General features: G+C 39.7%; 1 protein-coding gene across 1 annotated transcript in view; it reads right to left on the reverse strand.

Annotated features, from left to right (window-relative positions):
- Window positions 1-222: 222 nt before the first annotated feature.
- The window catches only part of dysf (dysferlin, limb girdle muscular dystrophy 2B (autosomal recessive)), a 102572-nt gene continuing 87474 nt past the window's right edge, over window positions 223-15320 (reverse strand). The window contains exons 59-67 of the mRNA XM_026353423.1: window positions 12522-12661; window positions 12331-12419; window positions 12023-12118; window positions 11702-11843; window positions 7183-7282; window positions 5219-5391; window positions 4641-4750; window positions 4359-4506; window positions 223-3949 (exon numbers count right to left, since the gene is read on the reverse strand). Of these exons, the coding sequence (XP_026209208.1) occupies window positions 3893-3949; window positions 4359-4506; window positions 4641-4750; window positions 5219-5391; window positions 7183-7282; window positions 11702-11843; window positions 12023-12118; window positions 12331-12419; window positions 12522-12661 (1055 nt within the window). The 3' untranslated portion in view covers window positions 223-3892. The remainder of the gene's footprint in view (window positions 3950-4358; window positions 4507-4640; window positions 4751-5218; window positions 5392-7182; window positions 7283-11701; window positions 11844-12022; window positions 12119-12330; window positions 12420-12521; window positions 12662-15320) is intronic.

Raw genomic sequence — 15320 nt, forward strand, 5'->3', positions numbered from 1 at the left:
GATAAAAGCTCCAAGTAATCATACAAAATCTAATATGTGTATGATGTCTGTGTGTTTACAGAAAGTGATTTGATTTGCTCTGGCTTTGAGTTTTACTTAGAAATAAGTTTCTTTTCACAAGAAAGTGTTTGACAATGTCTAATTTTCACTAAACAGTATATATTGTCACTACTTGTAGTCCTACTAGTACACAATCATGTAGTGAAACACAGTACACAGTGATCAGAAATACAGTTTTATTGACAGTAGTGACGTACAGTAATGCAGTGCACGCTGTATTGCTTTTTGTGCATATTAAGCCAAATGCATGTCATTTTCATAATCCATTCAGCCCGTCTCCCAGAAAACATTAAAATATCACTGACAGTGTCCATCATAACTACCCACCATTTAAAATAACAACAAAGGCCTTTGTATGTTAATGTTCAGTGCAGTTTTATGGCATTGGTTAATCACAGTGAGCAGCAGAATGCATGCTTGTGTTTAAAACTGAAGCATAGAGCAGTATACGTCCACATTGTTTGTCATCCAGTGCTAGTTCATTCTGGAGGTGTTTTAAAAACATTAGCATACATGCATTTTAACGCATACAAAACAGCATTTTTTTAAAAGTCTAAATATCATCCTTTTAAAGAAGTAATTTAACATTTTGGGAAATAGGGCGCTTCTCTTTCCAGTCTTTATGCAAAGGTAAACTCTGACAAACATGTCAGTTGCTGTAAGTATATTTAGTGTACAGACACGCGTGGTAGTGATAACTGTTCCCCAAATGTCAAATTATCCCTTTACAGAACTTTTATACAAAAAAATCTAACTTCACATGACGAACATGGAAAACAACACTGTAACTGCATTCGATCCATCACCCCAGCAGCATTTTTCTTCCTTCAGTGTTGAGTTATCCTTTAAAATGAGAAACCACCAGAAAGGCAACTGAAAGCCACAGCCGTGTGTTTCGGACCTCTGAATAGTTTCACTTCATCTTTAGGCACAAGATAGTTTTAACTGTATATGTCATAGCAGCAAAGCTAAAAGCTAAAGGCACGTTGCATTTACTGACAAGGATAATATCAGGCAAAGACACTTCTGAACATTTTAAATGCCATGTGAAGGCTTGAGGCTTTGTGGAAAATATGACTAAACAAACAAACACTGAAAACAGCTATGATTGTCTGAATAAAGTTTTGACATTACATCATCAGGGCATTTAAAGCTTTCTCAATTATATAAGGCTATTTTAAGACCCTAACACAACAATTTTATGATAATTAACTCCATAAAGTTCATAAAACTATCATTGTTTCAGGCACACATCCTGACATAAATCAAAATAAATGCTTGCCTTTTTAATCAGTGCATTCCAACTCAAAGCAATGAGAATTTTCATTTGTTTTTTTTTTTTTGTTTTCTTTTTTATTTGCACATGTAAAATCACAACCCAGGTCTATTTGTTTATCCAATTAGCTTTCTGATGGTTGGTGTGAGTCTGACGGCTGAACACCAAAAACACAATAATAATATATAACACTCAAAATAAAAGAATAATTTGATAAAAATATCAAACACTACAACATTACTACTACTTCTTTAAGGTAGCAAATGTAGGTTTGCACCATGTTGTCTCATTGGGAACAGCTTACACTACATTAAATAAGGAAGCTAAATGGTGCATAGAGATTGATCAAAAGTCAACCTAGATCATTGCAGTGATATTTCCTTAAACATAGCACTTCACTATTTGAAGAACTCTTCAGTGTTCAGCAACATGAATCAAGTTTGCGAGTAGTTTCTTTTCATTCTCAGAAGCCGTCTGTCTTTCCATTTAGATGTAGTTAGAGGTCAAAGCAGGGTCATTTGAACTATGTCGACACCGATAGGTCTCTGCCCACCTCCATTCAAAATGTACAGTAATTTTTAGGGGACAAACTAAAAGCAACTCTGCAGGAAACAACCAAAAATGAGTTGAAGAGAGTTTATGGGCACTAAGAGACAAATGTTGACATCTGAAGGCAGGTAAGTTGCTCATGTTTGGAAAGCCCAGGAAAAGCAAACCTGGAAAAAATCTGGAGTAAAAGTCTGGACTGCTTCTCATATTCAGTTTTTAATGTGTTGTTTTTAAAACTCCAGAGAAGGCAGATTTATCAGAGTGTTGGGGGTCTGAAGTCCCATTTATTTTACCGCTAATCTCACTCTGACCTGGCAGGACGGCAGGTTACCAAATCTCTGTCTAATAAAAGAGCTCCTTGTTAATCCATGTGACTTTTGTTTACAGGGCCGGATTGGCTCATAATTTTAACCTAAAACCAACTAAGTGGGTCCAAGTCAATTTTTCCACTCTGGTCAGGACCATAGCAGACGAAGATGGAGAAACCATTAAAAGAAAAAGGGCCATCTTTATCACTCTCCACTTTCCTTGCTAAATTGGTGGGGGTTATTTAAGGATCAAAAAACACTCATACACACGTGTATACTTATGTACTTGAGGAAATCCCATAGAATCTGGATGGATTAGTCCCTCTCCTCTAACCCTTCCTGTTCGGACTGTATGTATGGTTCTTTATCTGCCAACATCCATCCATCTGAAACGCGCTTTGTGCTAACAAAGCTTAAATCCCAAGATCAACGAGAGCAAATCCCAGACTTAACCTGCTGGACCCTGAGAGCGCTACAAGAGTTGAAGGAGAGGGTGGGTGGGGGAAAAAAAGGGAAGACAAAAATAATCTGACGCAGGAAGAAGCAGAGGAGAAGAAGAAGGAGAAGGAGGGATGAGAAAGAAGTAAAGGGCGAGTAAGACAGGATGAGAAAGTGAAGTAACAGATGGATGACGGGGAGAAAGAGAGTAATGACAATTTAGGGCAAGAGGGCAACAAAATTATGGAGAAGCAAAGAAAGAGGGAAGAAAGAAATAAGGAAAAAATATGTAGAAAGAGGAGAAAGGAGTTGAATGACGGCTCTGATAAAGAAGATGATGGGGATAAGGAAGAGGGCGAGGAAAGGAGGGTTAGGGTTAGGAGGAAGACTTTGTAAGACATTATACTTTTGTCTTTCTAAATGGTGCAAGAGGAAGTAGGAGAAGGAAGACGGGTGAAAGGGAGGAGCTAAAGGTGGATTCAGAGAGGGAAAAACGGAGGAAGGAGAAAAGCAGGATGAGGAAAAAGAAGTGACACAACAATAGTGTGCAGGAGGAAAAAGAGTTTGTGGCAAAGAACCAGGAGAAAGTAAAGAAGAGAATGAAAAGTACGATTATGTGAAATATATGAGTTTGCTTTTTCATTTTGCACTTGAAGGCAGCATACTGTATAATACAAAATATTAGTGGTGCCAGTGTCCGTGTTGCTGTAAGGGTTGGAACTTTAAGTTGAAATGTCATGCTGCTGCCCGACCTGCCTCCGCCGCCTGCTGGGAAACAGCGGGTGGCGAAAAGATCAAGCGGCAACATCTCCCTGCGTGAGGGTGGACGTGAGTGGAAGAGAGATAAATGATGTAACGCAGAGCCGAAAAGGACGCGCAGTTACTTTGAAAATACATTCAGCACAGTAGTGCGGGCACAAATGGACACACACACACACGAACCTTGGGCACTACTGCTAATCAGGTTTGTACAAAAGAGTGTCTGGAACACGAGTGAAATCATAACTGGTATTATGATCTGAAAAACTTTAAGCGAGACTCATTTCAATTTCAAAAACTTGACATTGTCTTAGATTCAGTTTTTGTATTGATGTTATTTTGTATTTGTGTTGGTGTGGATCTTTTCTGGTTGTGGTTCTTTCCTTCTGTCTGAATTAACTAATTCAACTCTGGGATTAATAAAGTCTTTTGAATCTTGACTCTTGAATCTGTGTCACTTTGTTCTTTGGTTGTTGTCCCACTTGCCTTGTCTCTTCCATCATCACTGTGCTGACTTGGCTGGTCCAAAAGGTCCCACCAACTTCATAGCAGCATAGTTCTGCAGGATTAAATTGATGAAGAAAAAATAAACAGTTAATTTTTAGTTTGATGTTTTTTCCTTTTATGGTCTTTAATCTTCTTTGAATCCAACTTCTTTTTTTACTCTATGGTTGTTATCTTTTTTTGACTAAGACTTTCATTTATTATTATGCTTCTTGTTAAATTGTATATCCTATATATAATCAATTATTTATCCTTAATTTTTAATTTCTCCATAACTGGTTTAATTTGTCAGCGAATGTGTTTCAGATTTAGTCTTCATTATACCTTCCTTTACCTACCTACCTACTTCTGTTCTTGTATGATATTTTGTCTTCTTTTCAAATTGTTCCAACAATTAAACAAATATTACTATCTGTTGCTTCCTCATTGTCTCATCTGTCACACACAAACACACTCAAACTTGCCGGGAAGGAGTAGAGGAAGACGCCGAGGAAGAGGAAGATGAAGAAGAGGATGATGAACAGGATGATGACCCACTTGAAGCGCCTCCACAGAATGAACTTAAGGGTCTTATAGGGGGAGGAGAACCACAGAAAGGAGGTCTCTGGACGTCTGGGGAGGTAGTAGAGGGAGTGTTAGAGATCATGTTTACTGGGAGTGTGTGTGTGTGTGTGTGTGTGTGTGTGTGTGTGTGTGTGTGTGTGTGTGTGTGTGTGTGTGTGTGTGTGTGTGTGGGTGTGACTTACCGTGGCTCCTCCAGATGGGGGTTCATGTTGGGTTCATCCCTGCCGATGCCGGCTGGTCTCTCCTCGTGCTCCTGCTCCGTCACGATCTCCAGAGACATCTCCACCTTCCCCTGCAACACAAACATGCAGCGTGATGCATGGGGACAAACAAAGGGACAGGAGGTTTGCACATTATTCAAAATACGTATTTACACTGACTCATGTCTCAGAACTGTCTGCGAACCACTGCTCACCTGTGGGTCAGTTTCAGACAGAGAAGGTTGATGAGAGCTAGCTTAGTCCAACTAATAGGTTTAGATAGAAAGCTCCAAATTCACTGAAATGAACTGGTTCTGTTGCAATATCTTGCAGCACCGCTATATTTCCTTAGCAATTAATAGTTAGTATTTAATATTCAGTATCATGCTGTATGCCCAATCAGGGCACGACTAGAAGCACAAAAAATACATTAATGCCACACAGAGGAGCCATACTTGAGTTTTTAAATTTTGCGTCCTTGAGTGTGTGAGTTAACTGATGAAAAAACATCTTACTGAGTGTGTGTGTGTGTGTGTGTGTGTGTATGCTCGTGTTCTCACAGCAATTATCTTCTCTCCATTTTGCTCACAGGTGCAGGGCCACCATCCTTTGACAGTCTTCTGCTCAAACAGAGACACCAGTCTGCCTGACGGCTGGTCCAGCAGCTGCAGGTTACATTTCTCTGGAGATTTAGACGGAGGCAGCATGTGGTTCAGGTCCATCACCAGGTGTCCTACAGAAACACAGTACATTCACGGAGGGCTGGACCATAAGGAACAATCATAACAGACAAACAAAACTGAGGTTTAAAATTGTTTATTACATAAAAAAGTAGCCACAGAGTGATCTATTGTGTAGATGGATTTTTATTTTTCAGCCATTTTTTGCTTCCTCACTTTTATTTATACAACCTCTGCTAAAGATAAGATATTCTTTATTGATCCATAACGACAAGCAAAAATAGTAATATTAGCAGTAGTAGTAGTAGTGAAATAGTAAAAATAGATTATAATTGCAGGATTAAGAGAAAGTAATAAATTATGATGCAGATCTGTAAAAACCAGCAGTGTCAGCTTTCCATGTAACCAGTTTCTACTAATTACTGAATGTGTTTCGAGTTAATTATGGACGATCCTGTGGTGAAGGGTGGTTAGTATAATTTTGATCACTGTTGACAATAAATATGGGTGGATTGTGGGTTTTTGAATGGCTAAAGAGAGACTAGACATCCTGTGGGAGTGCATTTCCAAAGTTAACTGCAGTTTGACATTTTGACTGTAGGAAAATAGCCTGTGTTTGATGCTCACACCGCGCAGGACGACTAGCAGTCAGAGGTTCGAGCTGACAAGCTGAAGACAGGCAGGCATGGAAAAAATGCTTTGAGGTGGCCACACACCCGCAGACTGTTCTGCAAGATAAAATAGAGCGCGAGACAACGCTACTGTGGCGCGAGACGGTGACAGAAAGAAACAGATCAGGATCTGGATTTCTCATCTTCTCCTCTCGCACCGCAGATGGACATTAAGTCTACAGACCGTCATCCTCCCTCTTTTGGCAGAGAAAAAGATGAACTGAAGCATGGGGAGTGAAAGAGGAGAGGCACAATGTGTAGTTATTTCAAGGGATGGGGCTGCGTCAAGGGTGAAGGAAAAGCTAAATTTTGACAGCTTGAGTCTGAAGACGAAAAAAAAAAAAACCTAGCCCTTCCTCTGTGTGAAATGTGCTGACACAGTGGAAAAGGAAGAGAGTTAATTCTAAAGATAAATGTTATCACAGTAGTTTGTCTGTGCGTATGCTGCACATATGGTTCCCTGGGTGGATTTAACACCCAAACCTTTGCCAAAAATTAGTGGAAAACTCTTTAAGTGTCAAACCCAAAATGAAGGATGTGTATTTCTACAACCAAAGGCTTTGAATGTATGTTTCTGCTTGCTTATGTATGTACGGTAGGAACCCAGGGAACATGATTCATTTTTAGACATTTTAACAATTTTCAAGTAAATTAAAATAAAACTAGAGTTACCGCCTCTCAGTTGTAAGCCGCCACTAACCAACCGTTTGCAGTTTACATGCACGTCTGTCCTGACAGACATCTAATCAGTTAATTCACGAGGCGTTCCTACAATACTACGTTAACGAGAAGTTCACACTGACATTGACCTTTGACCACTAAAATCGAATCATTCTCAGGTGGACATTTTGAAATATGAAGGAATTTGATTTGATTACAAATATAAGCCAAGAAGCCTAAAAGTGCTGTGAATCTATAACAGTACGTTTATTAGATAATAATTATGTCCATGTGTCCTGTTTGTATTATGGTCATCCAGGTCATACAGGATATGAAAGGCTTCAACAGGATCTCTAGTGCAGACAAACTAAGTGTCCTTATCTAATATTTCATTATAAGTGTGATTTGCTTTGTTAAAAGGTCTACACAAAGGAAAAAAAAACAAAAGGTAAACAGAAGAGAACAAGGCAAGAATACCTCTCCTGCTCACACACACAAACACACTGATCTTACCAAGATAGTCATCAAAGGAGAACTTGTCATTGTCCCAGACCTGGATGTTGAGTTTAGGAGCCAATTTAGTCTCGGCTTTATCTATACTCCAGAAATGTTCCTGCAGACACACAGAAGAAAGGAAACAAACTTTAACTACGATCCATATTCCCTCAACAACTCAACACATACTGTATGTACACATACACTACATCAAAAGTAATACATTTACTCAGTGCACTTCTTATTGTTGTAAACTGTGCAAATGTGCAGCGACAGCGCAGTATAAGGACATCCTGACAATACTCATTACTTGTTGGAATTCCAACAAGTTCCTCTTATGGCCACAAACAGGGAGGTTTGCTATAGTCCTGTGGACCTTAAACTTCTGAGTGATATGTGCAACATCAAGCTGCTTGGAGATGGTCTTACAGCCATTACCTTTAACATGTTTGTCTATAGTTTTCTGTGGTCCATGTTGAGTGTGGTAAACAGCACGACACCCCCTTACACAACCCTTAAATAGACAGACTGACTAATTACAAGTTTGATGGTAATTACACAACACATTTTAGTTTAACGTGTCTTATTCAGGGGTAACATTGTTTTTGTCCAGGCCAGTTTCATTAGTTTGCTACTTCTGTTGAACCACAACTCAAAAGCAATGTCTGATTTTCATGAGTTAATTTTTGTACATTTTAGTTTCTCATGACATTTGTCAGTTTCAAGTTACAATGACAGTAACTACAAACAGTGGCCTAAGCTATGTTTACTGTACCTTTAATACAGATCCAGATGGGGTTAGGACAGACAGGAAGCCTTTATTGTACCTAATAGGTAACTAGCTTGCATGTTTTAAAACGTGAGTTCATTAGTATCTCTACCAGGTCATGGTGAATGCGAAAATAAAAAAGTCTGGGGATAGAGTTACTTCTCTTCCCTTTGAAACCAGTCAGCTCATGCATTGCTATGTCATTTATTATACAGCTGGAGCTACTGTAATGAATTCTTCTCTGTTCTGTAATAGGTTTTGTGAAATTGTGCTGAACGATGAGACACGAGTGAGGACAGAAACATGTTGGGAGGCTCCTCTCAGTTTGGAGCAGCACTCCATCGACACATCTCTCACTACATCACCACTTCCACACTGGAGCTGGATGTGCACTTACACACTTTCCATCTCAGCACGCTGTCCGTCTGTGCAGGTGCAACCATGTGCCTGCATGTGTGTATTATTCCTATTATTGCCTCTGGGAAATACACACTAAACTGCGAGACAGCGTCTGAGCCTGTCTCACCTTTGTGCTAATGGACTTCACTCTGCATCTGGTGCCCACTGAGTTTCCTCCCTTTCTCTTTCCATTCCCTCAGTCATTCTTTTTCTCTGTGTGTGACAGTCAGACAGTTGATAAAAATAAGGATTTTCACACCTGAAATAGAATACATCCCACTTGATTTGCAGCGATCATCAATACTGTAATGTTCCTCTAACACTAGTTAAGGATTTTCCACAAACTACAGACTGCGACCTCACACAGTGGCAGCCTAAAGACATTTGGCAAAATTTTAAACAATGTTCCTTCTTTTCAGTTTTGTCTGTTGTCTGTGTTTAGAAACAGTTTTTCACATTTGGATTAGTGAAGTGATGCTGGTTTCTTTCCTAAGTCAATTGTTACTCATCCACAGCGTCTCTGAGAGCAGGAATAACAATCTCCGTCTTGATTTACAGTCATTAGCGGCATCTTTCCATCCATTTCCCAACAAGTCTTGGATACTACAGAGTCGTGTGCGTATGTGTGTATATATGTGTGTGTGTGTGTCTGTAGACCTTCTGCTCACAAAGGAATATATAGGTTTATTTTAACATAACTATAAGGTGCAAGGTTAAATTTATAGTCAGCACTAACACCAAAGATGCAGTGTAAAATTTAATTTTGTTGCATGGAACATATAAAACATAAAAACAGTTCAAAAAACCCATATCCATATCTATAAATAAGTGATATTGGTTTTTCCTAGTATTGCACGAGTTAAGGAGATTCGATGCAGCCGCAGCCAGCATGGGCGCCGTCATGCCATCTTCTCACATGATACAGATTATGTTAAAATGACCATGATGACACCTAAGTGATGCATCATGGTCAATTTGCCAGGTCTCAAATTACAAGTACAAATCACACTGACATTGTGCAACGTGTCATAATGTGTTACAGAACACACTCCACTATCACTCCTACTTCCTAAAGCTGATGTCGGACAATACGCTGTAAAATCTGCATTTTCTCTTTGCATCAAATGGCAAATGCAAGACTGACTGGTTTCGTTAAGTCCACATTGTGAATTAGCTGTTTTTGGTAGCTGGAGTGGATGGCAGAGTGCTGCATGGGTCCAGTTTTGCAAAACTGCAACCGCAAAGCTTTGCACTGCAAACAACTTGTTATCTGTACTCTGAATGAAATCAAATCTAGACACAAACCAACTTTTTAATGTAAGACTCACGACCAAACCCATACGTTAACGTTAGTAAAAACGCCTATGGTGGCTTACTTTAAAACTCATACAGGCTATTTATAACCAGGACTTGCAGAATGACTTGTCTTTGGATATTCCCATTTTCCTATTTAAACATAATTACTGCCACACATTATAAATATATATGGAAAAAGAGTTAATTGTTGTTTGTTTGTTATATGTTGCGTAGCTTTTCAGCTCTTCTGTATTTTACATTATTAAACTTTAGTGTCTTTAATAAAAATGTACTTTGTAGTTGATACAGAACACACATGTAACTGATGTAGCACTATACATAAATCAACACTGCTTTATTTCAAATTATGATTTCCACATAAATTACACATTTATTCTTTTTATATATGTTTAAATGGCAAATGGGCTCCTCTCTGCAGTCTGTGTCATGACTTCACACTGACTCTCTAAGTCAGAGTCTAAATCCACATCATTCTCTCACACGTCATAACAACACACACCAACACTGTCAGTAAACACTATACACCCTGCAAGTGTGTGCGTGTGTGCGTGTGTGCAGGCTGCTAAAGCATGTACGCATGTTAGTGTCAACGTGTGTGTTCACATCTTGGCTCACTTTGTCCACAAGCTCTCTCCAACTACATTAAGTTATCACTCCACAGCTGTCTAAAGCAGGGGTGGGATGCTGTGTACGAGCGTGTGTCTGAGCATGTGCGTGCATGTAGCTGCTCTATGTAATATCTAACAGCATCAATCAACTTCCTTTTTGTTGCCAGAGTGCTAAGTACAGAGTGTTGTTCAGTCTTCTCCCTCATTTCCTCCATCCATCTCTCTTTCTGTCTGAAATTAAACAAGCTCTGTTGAAGTGAATGTTACTCTAAACTACGTTATTGCTAATGGTACTTTTACTTATATCGTTCGTTATTTGTTTGATGGACTTGTAATAAACTGTTTTCTAGTTATTGTAAGGCAGTTTGCATGTGTCAGATCCTCTAACCAAGTAGTTATGCCACATAATTAATCATACTGTTCAGTCGCAAGAAAAAGTAATCGCAGTGTTTGCAATTTCCTGGTTTTCTGCATAAGTTGTGGTAAAAAACGCATTTTGCTTCTCTTGTTCCGGTTTATTCAACTTTGCTGCTACGCTCAGTATATTTATACCAACAACAGTTTAACTGACTAATGTATATGCATATTAAAATAGTTGCTCTCTCTAACAAACCCACAGACATGGGTTGTTTCATTGTTTAGTTTTTTTTTAGTCTGCAACTTTGATTGTTCTTTGGTCACTCTTACAGCGACAGAAGTGCAGAAGCCTCATTGAGAGCGACAAAGTACTTGACTGCTTCCAAAGAAACAAAATATTAAGCTAAGTGTGTTTTATTAATGTGTGAAAAATATGAGCTGGTGAAGTTTCTGAGCTAAACTAACAGAACTGAAAAATACAACAAGTGTGATTTCTCCTGCCACATATTACCATCTGCCCATCATATATTTGTATAGTGTTGATAGTGGTGTTGATTAGTCCCTGTGACTCAGTGATTATATCACCAACCACTGAGGTTTCTGGCTTCATAAACTCAACTTCTGGCTCCAGATGTGTGTTGGCATCAAAGCTCTCCACCCGGCAGAGTTTTCTTTAAATTTAAAACTCCCTCTTGTCTTATCGGCCGCTCACTGATTGAGAGTGCTGCTAGGACCGAGCATGTGCCGTCGTAAAACATGTCGGCTGCGAACAGCTAAAGAGGCTCGTTCTCGGGCCAAGAACAGCAAATGACAGCCATGTTGTTATTCCAGTTTTCAGTGTGATGTTATTTTAGCTCTTCGCTTTCTTGTTTAACTTTCTGTTGAGAGATCCAGCAACATGCAACCAGCTCTTTTGTCTTGTGAAAATGTCAGTTTTGTTAACTGCAGGCTACTGATTAGTCTGAAGAACTTTTCCAAATTGTTGACCGGGGTCTGTTTTGGGTCCGATGTTATTGCCACAGGTTTCAGGATCATTACTTCTTATTATACCACCCAACTTTCCCCTTATTCTTTCTATAATTCATACCTTCCTGTCGACAACACAGAGCTGTTCAGCTGGTAAATAGTGGAAGGGAAACAGGAATCTGTAGTTGAAGTTTCCCTCTCCACCTAGAGAGCGGTAGTGGACGTCAGTCTTCTGCTTATTGTGTTCGTGACCATCAAGCCACCTGACAAACAGAAGAGGGAAGTGAGTTATTTGTACATTAATGTAGTCAGGACAATACTTCTAATGAAAGTTAAGAGTTATTTTTAAAGGTGTCAAAAGAAAGAAGAGATTATTATGTTATTATAAAAAAAAGAAATAGAAAATCACCACACAGACACTTTATGAATTTCCTAGTCCTACCCTTTTAGGTAGATGTCACTCATCTTCTCCCCGCTGATGCTGACATCATCCAGGATGACATCACTAGTGTTCCAGATGATGCATCGCAGGAAAAACCTGAACAAGAACAGATGTGATTACCTCAATTATTGATGCATTTATTAATGTATCGATTACCGTTTCTCTATCGACAGTGTGAACTGACTTACTGAGAAATGAAATTCACATTCTGAGTGACTGACTGATGGGATTATGTCTGCCTTTGTGTCCACCTTAAACCCAAAGATTTCTACATGACACATGAAATGTCTTTGTGACTAAATTCCTACTTCTTAGCTTTGCGTGGCGTGACATTGAACGGAGGTCCAGGTGGTCCCAGGGACTTGGGGAACAGGTCCACCCACATCATCAGACGCCCCTAACAGACAGGACCAATCAAAAGGTAGAAATAAACATTTAAAAAAAGCTGGCACCAGATGGAAGTGGAGAAAATATGGTCATCTTGGGTGCTGTGTGTTACCTGCTCTATGTCAGGTTGCAGTGGGCTGTACAGTGGTCTGGTCTCCACATGTTCAGGTACCAATCCCAATTTCCTCAAGATATGGAGGGACAGTCGCTCCTTAATTGGACCGAGGTGACGCTTGGATTCATTTTTGTCTTCTGAAAACACACAAAGACACAGATACACGTTGAGGTTCAAGTGTCGGTCATAGCAGTCATTTAAATGACTGACCGAGTAGAGAATGGAAACACAAAATACTGAGCCGACTGGAAGAAGAGTGGTTCACATAGGAATTATTCATTATTCATACACACAGACACACTCGCTCAGACACTAAAATGTTCTAACTTGCTCATTGGTGTCTGCATCACCACCGAATGAGGAAAATCTGTGCTACTTCCAAGCAAAATGAGAATATCGAGCTCACTTCAAAAGTTTATGACTGTAAACTTAGAGTCACCTCAACTGTGAGGAGAGGAGGGAAAGGCTCAGGAAAAGAGGAAACACTAAAAGGTAGAGAGACAAAAGAATACAACGGAGCACAAAGTGGAAATAAGACATGGAGAAAAGTTGGAAGAGGAGAGGAAACCAAGAGGAGACTATGCTAGGAGAGAAAGGAGAAAAACAAATGTATTGGAGAAAAGAATGAAAAGTTGAAAATGAAGAGAAGAGAGTAGAGGAGGACAGGAAGTGAGGAAGGTGAGTGAAAGACCACTGAAGAAGAGAGAAGGTAAAAAGTAAAGTGGAAAAAAGAAGCCAAAACTTAAAACTAAAAAAGGATGGATATAGACATAAATAGAAGAAGAAAGAAAAACAGAAATCAGCGGGACGAGAGGAAGAGGAGCGAGGTCTTCTGACTAATTAGTGACCGCTTTTGATGGACGGCAGGCTGACACATGGGAACCGCGGCAACTGTGGAAAGAGAACGCGACGGCGCTACTTGCTAACCGAGAGACGACCACGATGTTGTCGTTGGCTTGTCTACACACGTGCAAACACACGCACGCACACACACAGAGTGTCATAAATCACCAAAACGACAACTATGACCTTGCATTGCACCAGCCATGGAACATATGTATGGCTTTAGTGTGTGCGTGCATGTGTAAAAATGAATCTTTAATATTTATCTCGTTGCTTCACTCCTCAGGTGGTCCTGTGGTTCAACTCCCCCCTCCATCCTCTTTCTCTCCCCCTTTTTCTCTCCTTCTCCTTACGTCTGGCCTTTTTGTAGCAGAGGAAAAGATGGAGAGATTGGGTGAATGGATAAAGGTACAAAATAGAATGGAAAAAAGGGGAGGAAGGGAGTACACTGGTAAAAAAGAGAAAGAAAAAAGAAGAGGAGGCAAAGAAAAGAAAGATAGGATACAGGTGAACTGATGGAGAGGACAAAATGAGGGACGGGGAGGAAGCAGGAAGGACTGATGAGAAGGTCAAAATCAGGGCAGAGAAAGAAAGGAGGGAAAGTAGAAGAGAAAAAATAGAGATCAAATAATATCAAATGCACTCTGGGACTAGACCTACATCTTGCTGACCAGGTATCCCAGCAGACATTTTGCACGTTAGCAGAGAAACTAAGCCAAGATTTCCCGTTTATTGTATGAACAAACACTGGTTAATGAATACGAACAAGAGGGAGAATTTAGCCTAGTTAGCAAACATCCATCCATTATTTTAACCACTTGTCCTCTGAGGGGTCATGGTAATGCTGGAGATTATCCCAGCTGTCACTGGGCAAGAGGCAGGGTACGACCATACACACTCACATTCACACTTATTGGTAATTTAGAGTCCCTAACACGCATGTCTTTGGAGGTGGGAGGAAGCCAAAGTACACACAGAGAACCCACAAAGGCACAAGAGGAACATGAAAGCTCCACACGTGCATTTGAACCCATGTCTTTTTTACTGTGAGGCGACAGTACTAACCACTACACCACCATGACAAAACATATTTTTAATAGGTCAGAAAAATATTGTAAAAATTATTAAAATCTAATTAAAATTGAAATGTAAAGAGGGAAAAAGAAAGGTGTGCATAGTAAGGGAAAGGGGAGAAAAGGATAGACAAATGGGTGACTGTGGAAGAGAAGTGGAAGAGAAAGAAAATGAAGCACACATTAGCAAACAGACAGATTGAACAGAGGAAAGGAACAAGAAAGCAAAAAGCAAATAAACAAAAGAAAGGAGAAGACAGATATGGGTGGAGTGGGAGTACGGTGCAGAGTGATTTATTTGCTGTGAATTTACTGAACATGAAAGAGCCACTGCACCCTTAGACGCACACTGTGGATGATATAAATCTGTGCAGTGCATGTTCTCATTAAACTGACTATTTTTTAATGGTCTGATGGAGTCTGAGTCAATCGGCAAAGTACTGAAGGGCGTGTGCGTGTTTGTGTTCAGTGGCGCCAACGACGCCCTAATCGAACTACCCTGTGCTTCCCATCCTTTCACTTCCTCGCTGACTCTCTCACTAGTTTTGTTTTCCCATTTAAATGAATCAATCTGCGAGTCAATATCTGAGAGTGCAGGACAGAGGACAGGAAGAGTGCTGAGTGCCTTTTTTTTTTTAAATGTCTCGTCACGTCAACTTTACCTAGATTTCAACCTAAGTAGAAATCACAACTTTAACAACTCAGACATCAATTCAGTATAGTAGAACTTCAACATAACGTGAACTTCAATAGTAAAATAATAAGCTGCAAAATCCATTTCTCAGTAGAGTATCTGTACATTTGTACTGTATTTTGTTTTATTAAAGTGCATGAACAGCTCGAGTAAAAAGTGCTATTTCTATGTGTAGTTGAGTACTTT

Source organism: Anabas testudineus, chromosome 18 (assembly GCF_900324465.2).
Source record: "Anabas testudineus chromosome 18, fAnaTes1.2, whole genome shotgun sequence".
Taxonomy (NCBI): Eukaryota; Metazoa; Chordata; class Actinopteri; order Anabantiformes; family Anabantidae; genus Anabas; species Anabas testudineus.